Here is an 11,708-nt window from a genome sequence, read left to right on the forward strand (position 1 = left end):
TCAAGGCGCGCAGCTGCCAGACCGACTGGAAGGAATATGATCGAAATCCAAAACGATTGCAGCCAATGGCATGACATTAAGGATGGACGTCACATCGTCGGTAAGATCCAAGATGTCGAGATAAAGGGGCAAAGCGCGGGCAGTTTTTTTCTCTCCGTGACGGTGAGACGAGTCCCCGCTCACTGGACTCACCAGGTTGCGGCAATTGACGGGAAGAGTCCTGAGCAGGTTTATGACTTTCACAGCAAGGTGACTGCGGTGGTGCTGAGCGGACAGCGCCTGATGGAGACTCGGAGCGCCTCCGTCCGCCTCGCTCCCTCCTTCTCTCTCTCTCTCTCTCTCTGCCTTCAGACTCACCTCCTCCACCGCCTCTAACGCCGAACAGCAGGTCTTTGTCTCAGCAGAGAGACGCCGCTCTTCTCACAGACTACACGCTCCTGTCAGTCAGACATGAAGACTGTCTGAGGAGGGAGGACGAGCCCCGCTTCTTCTCTGCGCCAAAGAGAACGAGAGAGAGAGAGAGCCGAGATGGAGATGGACCTCCTCCAAAAAAAAAAAACAAAAAACGCCCAAACAACTGCCTGTTGTTCACCCAGCTCCTCTCCTCTCACATCAGATGGAGCATGCCCAGAAGACCCTGCGTGGACGATTTAAAAAAAACACAGCCAGCCGTTCAAGACAACGCTCTTAATAAACTGTCATCGCTGTGTGATTTCCTCCTGTCAGTTCTCACTGTGGTCGGCGACGGTCCGCGTCCCTCTCTACACCGTCTTTACGCACAGCTGGCCGGGGAAGGTGTGACCCTGGAGCCGTGAAGGCGCAGTTCCGCCCATCACATCAAAAACACGCTCATCATTCAGCCTCTCAAAGTTTCATGATTTACGCACGCGAGGGCTCCGTCCGCCGCGTGTCTGTCGACATTCCTCAGACGGGAAACAACACGGACATGTTTTGATACAAGCAGCCGAGAACATTTAGTGTTTGCGCCTTTTTCTGTGCTTTCACTTGATCTGTGTAATTATGAGCCAGCGAGCCCGCTGCTCTCCCTGTTTATAGCAGCAGAGGGCGCAATTACTTTCTACATATTGCTTGAACTTTTATTGCGTCTTAATGACTTTGGTCGGTCCAACACTGCATCAAATTATGTTGAAGCATTTTTTTGGTTTAAGTGCTGTCCATTTCAAAACATAGTTGTTTTTCTTTTCTTTGTTTTTTTAATCACAATCATAATTCAGAAACAATTCATTTCACTGAAAAGCTGGAAGTGATTAATCTTTAGGAAAAAAAACAGAGTATGCTTCAAATCATTTTTTTAAATCTTTGTTTGAATTGGGCAAATCATAAAAAGTTAATCCACATGTTTACAAATCACTTTTTTTTTACTTTTCATCTCTTCAAGACTTCTGTCTTTGCAGAAAAAAATAAAGACTTAAACTGAAGAAAAATAGGACGATTGTTGCTAATTTCTATTCTGAGCTTATATTGCTGGTTTTGCATGTATTTCTTGGGAAATTGAAGAATGATCTATTATCCTCCGATGTTTCTTTCTTTTTCTTCTTTTTTTTCAAACTTTGCAGAGGTGTCTCTGGGCTCCCCTCAGCTCTCCTCTGTGCGCCCCGCTCGGTGGGCAGTTCTCCGTCTCGGTTTTCACTCTCGATTATTATAAAGGAGGAGTTTGCTGTATAGACGCGTCTCCTCCAACTGGCCTGAAATAACGGACTCCACTGGCAGGACTGTGTTCGAGATCCCGGGAGGTCGACTGTTCTCACAAATTATCCGATCTGGGCAAAAGGACGGGCTTGAGAAAGAAGTGACAGCATGGCTGTGGCAGGATGCACGCTTTTCATTAAATACATGTTATTCCTCTTAAATTTCCTGTTCTGGGTGAGTTTGAACACATTTCTCTTTGAATTTGCAATCTGTGTTGGTGGCTGAATGCTGTTTATGCTTCGTTTAGGGAGGAAAAAGTTGGTCTTTTTATGGAATTGAGCAGCTGCATGTTTACCCATGTGTGCAGCTCCGAGCTTCAGATTCATAAATAATAAACCCTGGAGGAGTTGTCTCAGCTGTATGAATTATGCTGCTCTGTCTGGCTCTGCTCTGTCTGCGGGGGCACAGCAGCATCCATCCTTACTGCAGGCACACGTTTCTTCCTCAACGCTTTCAACATGGTGGAGCACCAGTGTGAGGATCCTGAAAAAGCTGCAGAAAAAAATAAAAACAAAACACACAAACAAACTGCAGACTGAATGTTCCAGGCCGCAGAAACTTTAATTAAAAAAAAAAAAAAATCTGATTATGTCATTTTAACTTTGCAGTCATCATGTAATTCACTGAACTTATCACTGTGCCCTTAATGAAACCTGGATCCATGTTAAGATACATTAAAAAACAGATTGAATAGTTTTTATGGGGGAGGGTAGCTCCGGTGCATTTCCTTTGTTCCCACATGGACAGTTTCTTACTTTTATCCTTGTTCACAACTCATTTTGAAGTTTTCTTTAATTTGGATATTTATTTTTTTGATGTGTTGATCTTACAGACTGAACGTTTCTCAAATCTGCTTTCTTTTCTGAAAAGGTGCTTCAGTAATGAGGGACATGCAGCAGCACTGAGGAGCCAGCTGTGTACTTTTCCCCCCTCCTTTCTTCACTTTAGGTTTCCTGTTGCTTTGTCAATCACTTTTTGTTTTCGTCTGTGACTTTGGTACATCTGATCCCTTGTTAGTCGATTCCAAATGCTTGTTCTTTCTCTTCTGGGTGAACGTAGAGTCACCATATCCTGGACACACCACGCATGATTGAATGTTTCCTCTGTTGGTTTTGCTGCTGTGCTTGTTGTAGAAGCCTCTGAGCACTCTCTTCCTCATTTTGCTATTTTTCACGTCGAGTATTCAGTTTCCGGTTTGTAAGAGAACAATGGGGTGCAGTCAGGACAAAAAAATGTGCAGATATCTTCATATAAACACTGGCACTGGCATGAGGACAAGAAGCCACACTTAATTTTGTCCCTGTGTGATAACACTCGTCAGGATATTTCTGTTTTGTCGAGTTGGCTTTAAACAAAGCTGTGAAGGGTCTGTGGTGGAGGTCACAAAGTGTCAGGATGTCCTTTCTGTACAGTTAGATTTGAGCTACAAAAATGACAATAATGACCCATTTCAAAAAGTCTCTTAAGCCTGTGTTACTGTTTATCTTTACATTTATTTGGGGTTTCTATTAAAAATTTCATGATATTCAAGGTTTCACCGAAGTCAGAACGCTACAGAAAATACTTAATGAAGCTTTCTTGTCTCCCGAACAGCTGGCCGGAGGCTTAATCTTAGTAGTGGCGCTGTGGCTGCGCCATGACACTCAAACCAGCAACCTCCTCATACTTGAGTTTGAAGGCCACCAGGCGCCCCACACCTTCTACATCAGTGAGTATCCGTCTTTCACTGACCTTTCTTTTCACTGTTTTATCAGTTGGTCAAAGTCCATAACAACAAACACAGAACTGATACACGTTTAGCAGAATCGTCCGAGTGGACCAACGGTTTCTATTGTTGTGTCTGTTCAGAGTTAGGGAGGTTTTAAAAAAGTAGATATTTTCATGATTACAATTTCAGCATCTGCAGGAGAACAACACCAAATATCTCAAGCTTCATGTTTTTTTTTTTTTAATCTTCAACAAAAATTGCTCTTTAGACGAAGAGGATTTAAGTTAAAGTTAAAGTTTGCCTTTGCCTCCGAGCTCCCCGTCCTGTCGAAGCTGCTCATTCATAATCGTGTTGTGCCCCTCCTGTTTCCTGTTGTGTGCGCCTGTTTTCCTCGACACTGATCTCACCTCTGGATGTTTTTCTCCCCGTTATTCCTCATCTATCATGCGCTACAAACATCACAGACAATGCTGCACTGAAAGCTATTCAATTCATAAAAAGTACCTGCTCAGCCACAAGTAAAGGACAGAAATAGTAGGCACGGTGTGACTCTAAGAAAAGACCAGGAAACAGGATCTACGTAAATCCGCAGCAGAGCTGAGGAGTCACCGTTTGGCTGATGACCACACCGTCGGCCATGTTGCATAAATATACCTGCTTATGACATAAACCTCCACCTTCAGCGTTCCCTCAAGCCCCCGGCCAGATGTTTCAGACAGATGCTGAGGCACGTTTCTGCACATTTTTGACGACGATGCAGAAATCCAGATGTTATGTGCCTTCTGTCCGTCACACTTTGAAGTGTCGGATCTTTGAGACTTTCAGCCGTTCTGCAGTCATGTGTTGCAGCTTTGCTTTTTGTGTGTGTGCCTGTTCCACTGAAATTACAGGTCATTCTCGTGTCCCCTCCGCTGCCCTCGTAACTCCAGACATTGGCCACAGAAGCCTACAATACATGATATTACTTCAACATTTCAAAGGCCAATCCCTTTTCTGTGTTGTGGTGGTGAACTCCAGTCAGCCCATTAATTTACATTCGGGCTCCTGCTGCTCTCCTTGGTAAGTATACAGAGCAAAAGCAAGCCCATGCTTTTTATAGAGGAAAGACACACTTGTGATTTTAAAGGCAGGGCGGCAAGAGAGGCCCACCCAAGCGAGATCAAGGAGAAGGTTCCTTTTTTTTTCTTCCCCCGTGTCCCTTGAACATACGCCCATGCATAATTCAAATAAGCCCATACATCTGCACATTATCCTTCAAATTAGAGTTTGGAGTGGATGTTTTTAGCATGCTGGCGCACCAAAGTGGTATTTATGTAAGACTGAAAATACACACGCTCCTACTTCTGCACCGTTATTGTTGGCATTTGTCAGTTTGGTCAGCTTGTAACACACATGCGGAAGGAGGTACAGTCAGTGAGATACAGAACATGTTGTGCACCGTATCTATAATGCAGTGACTTTTCTACATCATGTTACGAAACAGAACGAGCAAGAAAGACTGTGAAAGTGAAGTTGTTCCTGGCTTCACATCTGCTGAACCCGCTCTGTCGGCACTTGTTCGGCTTTGTCTAAACAGCAGTCGCCCACATGGGAAAGCTCGCGAACAAAGGCCAGCGGGGGTATTAAAATCTCATTCATTCTAACTTTGTTTATTTTGTCACTGATAAATACCTACTGCGGGGCTCCGGTAACTCAGATAAACTCTCCGTCTGTGTGCTGTGAAGAAGGGAACATGACTACTTCCTCTGGCAATCATCTCCACTCTTTTTTTTCCCCCCACACACAAATCTCTTTCAATGCCAGACTGGAAATAAATAAACTTCTTGTCAGACTAACTGCGCTAAAATATATATAATTACATTATTTATTTACTATGCAAAATTTTAAGTGTAGGTTTGGGACACGAGAGCCGCAGGCTGATGGCGGACAGCACCAGGTGACTGGCTCGGTGCAGCTGAGATCGGCTGTCCAGACAAAATATAGTAAATAAAAGCAAAACAGTCATTGCATATGCTCACACAATTTACCTGAAATACTTTGCAAACATGAAAAGAAGTTGGAAACAAGTTGTGTTAATCGGATTCATTTATTCTTCCGTAGAAGCTTTAGCCTGGAATCAAATCTGGAGCTTGTTCTACAATTCTACGATTTGATTTAGCAGACGCTTTTGTCCAAAGCGACGTACAACACAAGCAAGAATTCAGACATAAGGAAAAACCTTTAGTAAGTGCAAAAAGTGCTTCAAGTAATTGCTCTTAGGTGTTGCCATCAAGTCGCAGAAGAAGTGCCAACCCCAATTTTTTTTTTCTCAACCTAGTCAGTGCTAAAGAAGGTGCTGCGTTGCAATAGCACTAACCACTGCCCCACCACTCAACTCTTAAACCTCATGTTTTCTGCAACAGTCATTACATATTTAGCTTTATTCCCTTCCTGTATACCTATGTTTATAGTTTCAGTTCCTTTTTTGACTTTTACTTAACTGATCTTTATGAAAATAATTAGAAGCGTTTCATAGCAGTAGTATTGTTTCCCTCTGGATAAGATAAGATAAGATAAGATAGATAGATAGATAGATAGATAGATAGATAGATAGATAGATAGATAGATAGATCTTTGACAGGACAGAATCGCTGCAAATTTTACTTGTAATCTTCTTTGGACAGGTTTTTACAGCTTTTTTTTTTTTAGATAGAGCACAATTAATTATCCTTGCGTCATTATGTCCACACAGTGATATTAAGCAATAAATCATCATAAAGAAGAGTAAATAATAAAGGAATGAACAGTCCGCCTCCCTTATATATCCACTGGTACACAGTTTAAAGTCATTGATATCTCAGTTTATTGGTGTCAAGCCTATAGTGTAGATGTGGCTTTTTTTTCTTTCGTTCTTTCTTTTTTTCAGATTCTGGCTGAAAAGCAAAGGGAGAAGCCCAAGTAGGTCTTTTAGCTGGTGCTCAACCACCCATCCCACCCCCTCCACACCCCCCCATTCTAGAGATTACATTGCGAGACAAGAAATAAATGAACTTCCCCGGGGGCTTCAGATCGTCCGTCTCCCTTAAGGTCTCAATAGCCTTCAAACCTCAAAGGGTGTTGTCATAGTAATGGTCGGCAGTGGAAATAATGTCTGCTTTGCCGCATTGCCAGGTTTCTGGCCCTGGTTGCCGTTTCTCAGTGCAACAAAGTCCTGAAAAAGAAGGGGTGGCAGTAGTTGGTGGGGTGTATGTCGAGTCGAGACGGCGGGGGGGGGGGGGGGGGGGGGGGGGCGTGGGGCGTGGGGCTGTAAGGATGGGGAATGGCCGCGCGTGATGAATGAGGTTTAAAGTGAGGTGTTGAGGACCTGCAGTCGCAGCCTCTCACTGTCTGTCCCTTTTCGGTCCGCCCTGTCAGACTACATTAGGGGCTCCTGCTGCAGTTTACTTGCGTGTTTACAAGAATAGAAAACCCAGTGACAGGCTGTTCCCAGATCGTCTCACTGAAAGCAGCGGCAGAAAACGCGGCCACATATTTCACTACGGTGAAAACAGTAGAACACAAAGTTACGCACTGTCCTGTAGTTGAAATTAATTGTAAATATTTGTCTTCTTGAGATTTTAGTGATTTATTGGGAAACTGATTAAATCACAAAAAAAGCATATCTAAGTATTTTAGGTCAGATCTTATCTCTACTTTGTGAAATATTTGATAAATCTGAAATGGGACAAGGGGATGCTGCAGTGTTGAATATGATCTATTTATTTATTGATGGATTTCTTTGTACCAGTGTAAATAAACTGTGAATGAACAGAAGTCATCAGATTGTAGTGAAGCAAACCGCAGTCTTCGGGGAACTTTATCTCCTTCACTCTCCTAAACCATGCAGATCATTCATTTTCTGATTGAGTGGAGCTGCCCAACCTCTTTTCTGTCCTTCGCCAACCCTTCCTGCCATTCCTCCAGTGAAAACAAAAAGCACTAGATCGCAGGGATCTGTGCTGGCTGTGGTCTTTGCCTGGGCTGAGATGGTCAAAATGTGCACGTGTTAAGGAAGACAGTATTAAAACACTTTCTAAAATGTAGAATATATCTGTGGAACAGGTGGTAAGATTGAGTGTGTCCAGTCATGTTTGGCTTCACTTTAATGTTTGATCATATCAGACATCAGGAAGGTTGGAATACATTCCTCAATAATTAAACGCCATCTGGACATAATTAAGAAACAGTTGGCTTCATGTTTACAGGCTTCAACAGTAAATGTCTGTATTTGTAAACTAAGCGTGGAAAAGCTAAATCAGTTTGAATGAGACTTCTACTTTTCAGGAAAGCTAGTTTCCCTTCGTTTCCTGATTTTTGCTGAGCACATTTCCCTCCCAGCTGCTGAGGCTGTGGCACGAGCCTCTGCTGTAACCGGAGCTTTATTGAAATTCATTGATGTTTTCCTGCATGGGAGCCTGTGGCGCATTTGCACAGTTGTGTTTTCTGCTAAAGTGGAAAATAACAAAGTGTGGGCGTGAAAAAAAAAAAAAAAGAATATGTAAATAAAGTGTCAACAGCAGCAGTCAAACCAGGAGGAATCATTTTACTTTTTTTTTTTTTGTAAGATATGTGTTTGTGTATTTTGGGAGGGAGTCTATGGATTGACATGATCCCTTGCGTTTCCTGAGGAAAGGCAACTCTGGAGGTCACAGGTCAGCGCTGAGGGGTATTGTTGGGGGTAGGGGGTGTCCTGGAGGCATTTCCTCCTGGGGGCTGCTGCACGGACCGCCCTCCCTCAGGATCCGGGAGCTGTTTATCTTCAGGATGACGCTGCTGTCATGTCATTCTACGTGGAAAGCAGGAAAAACATCCAGGAAGTCCACTACCAAACAATGTTAGGATCAGTGAGGGGGGGCAGGAAGGCACTTCCAGCCCCGTGCACTGCTGCCCCCTCGTGGTGATGTGCTGTGTTTGATGGGCATGTTTCTGCTGTTTCTCGCAGGTGTGTACATCCTGATCGCTGTTGGAGCAGTGATGATGCTTGTGGGCTTCCTGGGGTGCTTTGGGGCCATTCAGGAGTCGCAGTGCCTGCTGGGAACGGTGAATATTTTAGACTGTGCAGCTACAGCTTTAATCTAAAAAAAAAAGAGGCGTTTCTTTCCTCTCAATTAAATAATTTATCTTAAGGTCTGGTGTTATTTTTTTATCTTCTTCTGTAGTTCTTCTTCTTTTTGGTGATCCTGTTTGCCTGCGAAGTGGCTGCAGCAATCTGGGGCTTCATGAACAGGGACACTGTGAGTAACACACACACACACACACACACACACACACACACACACACACACACACACACACACACACACACACACAATTTATTGTTTCCATGCCCTATGGCATAGGAATACAATATTTTAACTTTCATTAATTCCCTCTGCACTTCCCCCGACTATCTCTCACTGAACCTCAATCAAAGCCCTGATCATAAAGCATGTCTCCAGCTCAAAATGTATTGATTGACCTAATGGGGACCTCGCTTTTTGAGGCATAAATCCCCATCTGGTAGTGTGCAAAAAGGTTTAGGTCCCCCCAAGTATAGAAGAATGAACAAACGCATGCAGACAGACACACACACACGCACACACACACACAGCTCGCTGCCTGTTTGATGTCTTTTATTGATGTTCCACCTCTGCTCTGTGAACACCCTCCGTTTGTTGTTTGTTGTCTCTCAAAAACCTGCCCGTTTTCCCGACCGTCCACAGATCTCCAAAGAGCTGATCAATTTTTACGACTCGGCGTACATCAAGGCGGTAGATGTCTCAGGGTCTCCCAGTAAAGACGCCGCCATCAAGGTGCTGGATGCGTTCCACAGAACGGTACGTATCAAAGAAAACATTCAGGGAGACTTAAGTTGTTGCTCAGCTGTTTTAGTTTTTTTGTGTTTGTAAGAAGTTGTGATGGATATTAATCGTTCGTGCTTTAAAGTGATTGATATGGTTTCTTCATCAGCTCGACTGCTGTGGAAAGGGAGACGACACCCCGCTCTTTAAACAAGTCACCAGCACTTTGTGTCCTCGAAAGAGTCCGGAGGATTTCCTGAAGTCACAAGTACACACACATTTTTTATACAGTCCTGAATGAAACATCCAATAAGTTGATTTTTGGCTACAATTTTTGGTACAATAATTATTTTTATGTTGTTGTTTGACATCCTGACAGAACAGCTGGAAAAGAGATCCTTCCTGGCAGATTTACAAAACACTGAAAATGTGACTTCCATGTTCACTTTTTAGTTGTTTTTACTCATTACCAAATAAACAACACAGATCATATGAAGTATAACTGACGCATATCAACAGATCAGGCCTGACCATGATAGAAAAATGTCACTTTTCACTTTATAATGTCAGCTTGTAACCAGCGTTCAGTGGAGTGGTAAAAGATATCAATAGGGAAAGTGAAAGCCGCGGCTTGTGCTCTAGTTGATCCCACTGTGGGTCTTTCCTAGAAGTCCGAATGCCTCCCACAGTGCACAGCGTCTGCCCACTGCTCCTTCAGGTTAAATTGGATGGCTAAAGATTAAATACAGAGAAATTAGGACATTTTTTCTTCATTTATTTATTTTTAGGCACCAATATTACTCAATCAGGCTTTGGAAAAAGCCCTTATAGCCAGATTATTTGTTCAATCTGTATGATTTGTCATCATCGTTTCTGTGGTCATCAGGCATTAGAGCGTTATTGTTCCATATCTGTGAAGGATAATAAAAAAATCCCACACAGGGAATTTATTTTTGCCAGTAAGTTGTCAAAAATCTCATGTAGATTAGCTGGGATCAGTTTAGCAGCTCCTCGTACACACTGTTTAGAGAAATAATAAAAACCGTTGTGCAAAATATGGAACCAAAAATATTTTCCCTCTTTTTCACATTGTAGTTTGTGTTCATGTTGCCGTCTGATGGAATAAAATGTGATTATTTGTTCAAAGCAGCAGACATTTGGCACCTTGTTTTGACAGCAGCCTCTGTTCTCAGTTACATGTAACTCACTCCTGTGTGTGCGTGTGTGTGTGCGTGTGTGTGTGTGTGCGTTTGGATGCGTTATTCATCGCGGCAGTGTGGTCTGTGTCCTCATCCCGCCTCTGTCTCCCTCTCAGAGCTGTCACCATAAACTGATCGAGCTGTTCTCTGAGAAGCTCCACCTGATTGGCCTGGCTGCCTTGGTGGTCGCTGTCATAATGGTGAGTGTCAGACTGAAAATGCAGATGGATGTTTCACATTAAGTTTCCATTAAACTGCGGGGAAATGGTGCAACGTGGTTACTGGAACAAAGACATAATGACCATTATCTCCTGTTTCAACCTTCAGATCTTTGAGATGATCTTCACCATGGTGCTCTGCTGTGGGATCCGGAACAGCCCTGCACAATAAGACTTCACCGAGCCTGTGTGGGGATTATTTTATTGTTCTTCTATGCAGCAGCGCCTCTTCTTCAAATTTACAGCACGAGATGGATATTTCTTCAGTATTTTGGGTTAAGGTTTTAGTTGAATTTTACTAATCTGTCATTATCATTCCTTCAGAGTAACTTCTTTTTATTTTTTTTATTTATCATACAGCAAGATGAATCTTTTCTACATACAAAATGGTGTGAAATGTTTCTCTGTTGGTGATCAATTCTGTTTTTATGGATGTATAAATTGTACATAAGCTTGTCAGATGTTAATAACACTTAGGGTCCAAGTATTCCCTCACTGGTGGGTTTTGTGGCGTCCAGCTCTGAAGTTACAGTGTTATTTAAGTGTCTGGGCTTCAGCGGTCTAGGGAAATGTTTTTTTCTCGCTCTAATAATGATTAGGAAGAGGAGTCGGAGAGGATGTTTATAGCTGCCAATCTCTTCTTTGAGTCTGATGAACCATCTCGTGCTGTTTTACTTTGGTTAACTAGAGAAACACTCCTCATGTACGGACAAAAGCTGTTTTCTCATTAAAAGATGTTAAGAATGCTAATAAATTATGCCTTTCTCTCTTGTAACACTGTTTTCTTGCCTTATGTTTCCTCAGCATGAAGTAATGATTAAATGACTCCTCTATTTAGTTTGAAGTTATTTATTAAAAAAAATAAATAAATTTAGCAAAATCTTTGTATTTTGCATGTCACAGCTTGGTTTTCTATTTTCCCATTTTTTTATGTTGCAATATTCAGTCGATCTGCAGTAACCGCATGTCACCACGTGGGGGCAGAGTGGTGCACGCTGCAGCACAGTTAAAGAAAAGCCGCCAGACTGGTATTTCCAGCATGATGGAGACACACCCAGCACCACACGTCTGTCCT

General features: G+C 42.8%; 1 protein-coding gene across 1 annotated transcript; it reads left to right on the forward strand.

Moving 5' to 3' along the window:
• Positions 1-1,599: 1,599 nt before the first annotated feature.
• LOC115392241 (CD81 antigen-like) lies at positions 1,600-11,346 on the forward strand. Its single transcript, XM_030096804.1, has 8 exons — positions 1,600-1,884; positions 3,304-3,418; positions 8,379-8,476; positions 8,596-8,670; positions 9,139-9,252; positions 9,386-9,484; positions 10,532-10,615; positions 10,743-11,346. Exons 1-8 carry the CDS (start codon positions 1,819-1,821, stop codon positions 10,803-10,805), a joined length of 714 nt encoding a protein of 237 aa, XP_029952664.1. The 5' UTR covers positions 1,600-1,818; the 3' UTR covers positions 10,806-11,346.
• The last annotated feature ends 362 nt before the right edge of the window (positions 11,347-11,708 follow it).

Source organism: Salarias fasciatus, chromosome 7 (genome assembly GCF_902148845.1).
Source record: "Salarias fasciatus chromosome 7, fSalaFa1.1, whole genome shotgun sequence".
NCBI classification, from domain to species: Eukaryota; Metazoa; Chordata; class Actinopteri; order Blenniiformes; family Blenniidae; genus Salarias; species Salarias fasciatus.

What these genes read in the sequence shown, in the direction of transcription:
- LOC115392241 (XM_030096804.1), top strand. Translation starts at nt 1,819, where the DNA reads ATGGCTGTGGCAGGATGCACGCTTTTCATTAAATACATGTTATTCCTC. An exon ending in GCTTCATGAACAGGGACACT is followed by an intron (nt 8,671 to 9,138) that starts GTGAGTAACACA and finishes GACCGTCCACAG; the next exon opens with ATCTCCAAAGAGCTGATCAA. An exon ending in TGGTGGTCGCTGTCATAATG is followed by an intron (nt 10,616 to 10,742) that starts GTGAGTGTCAGA and finishes TTCAACCTTCAG; the next exon opens with ATCTTTGAGATGATCTTCAC.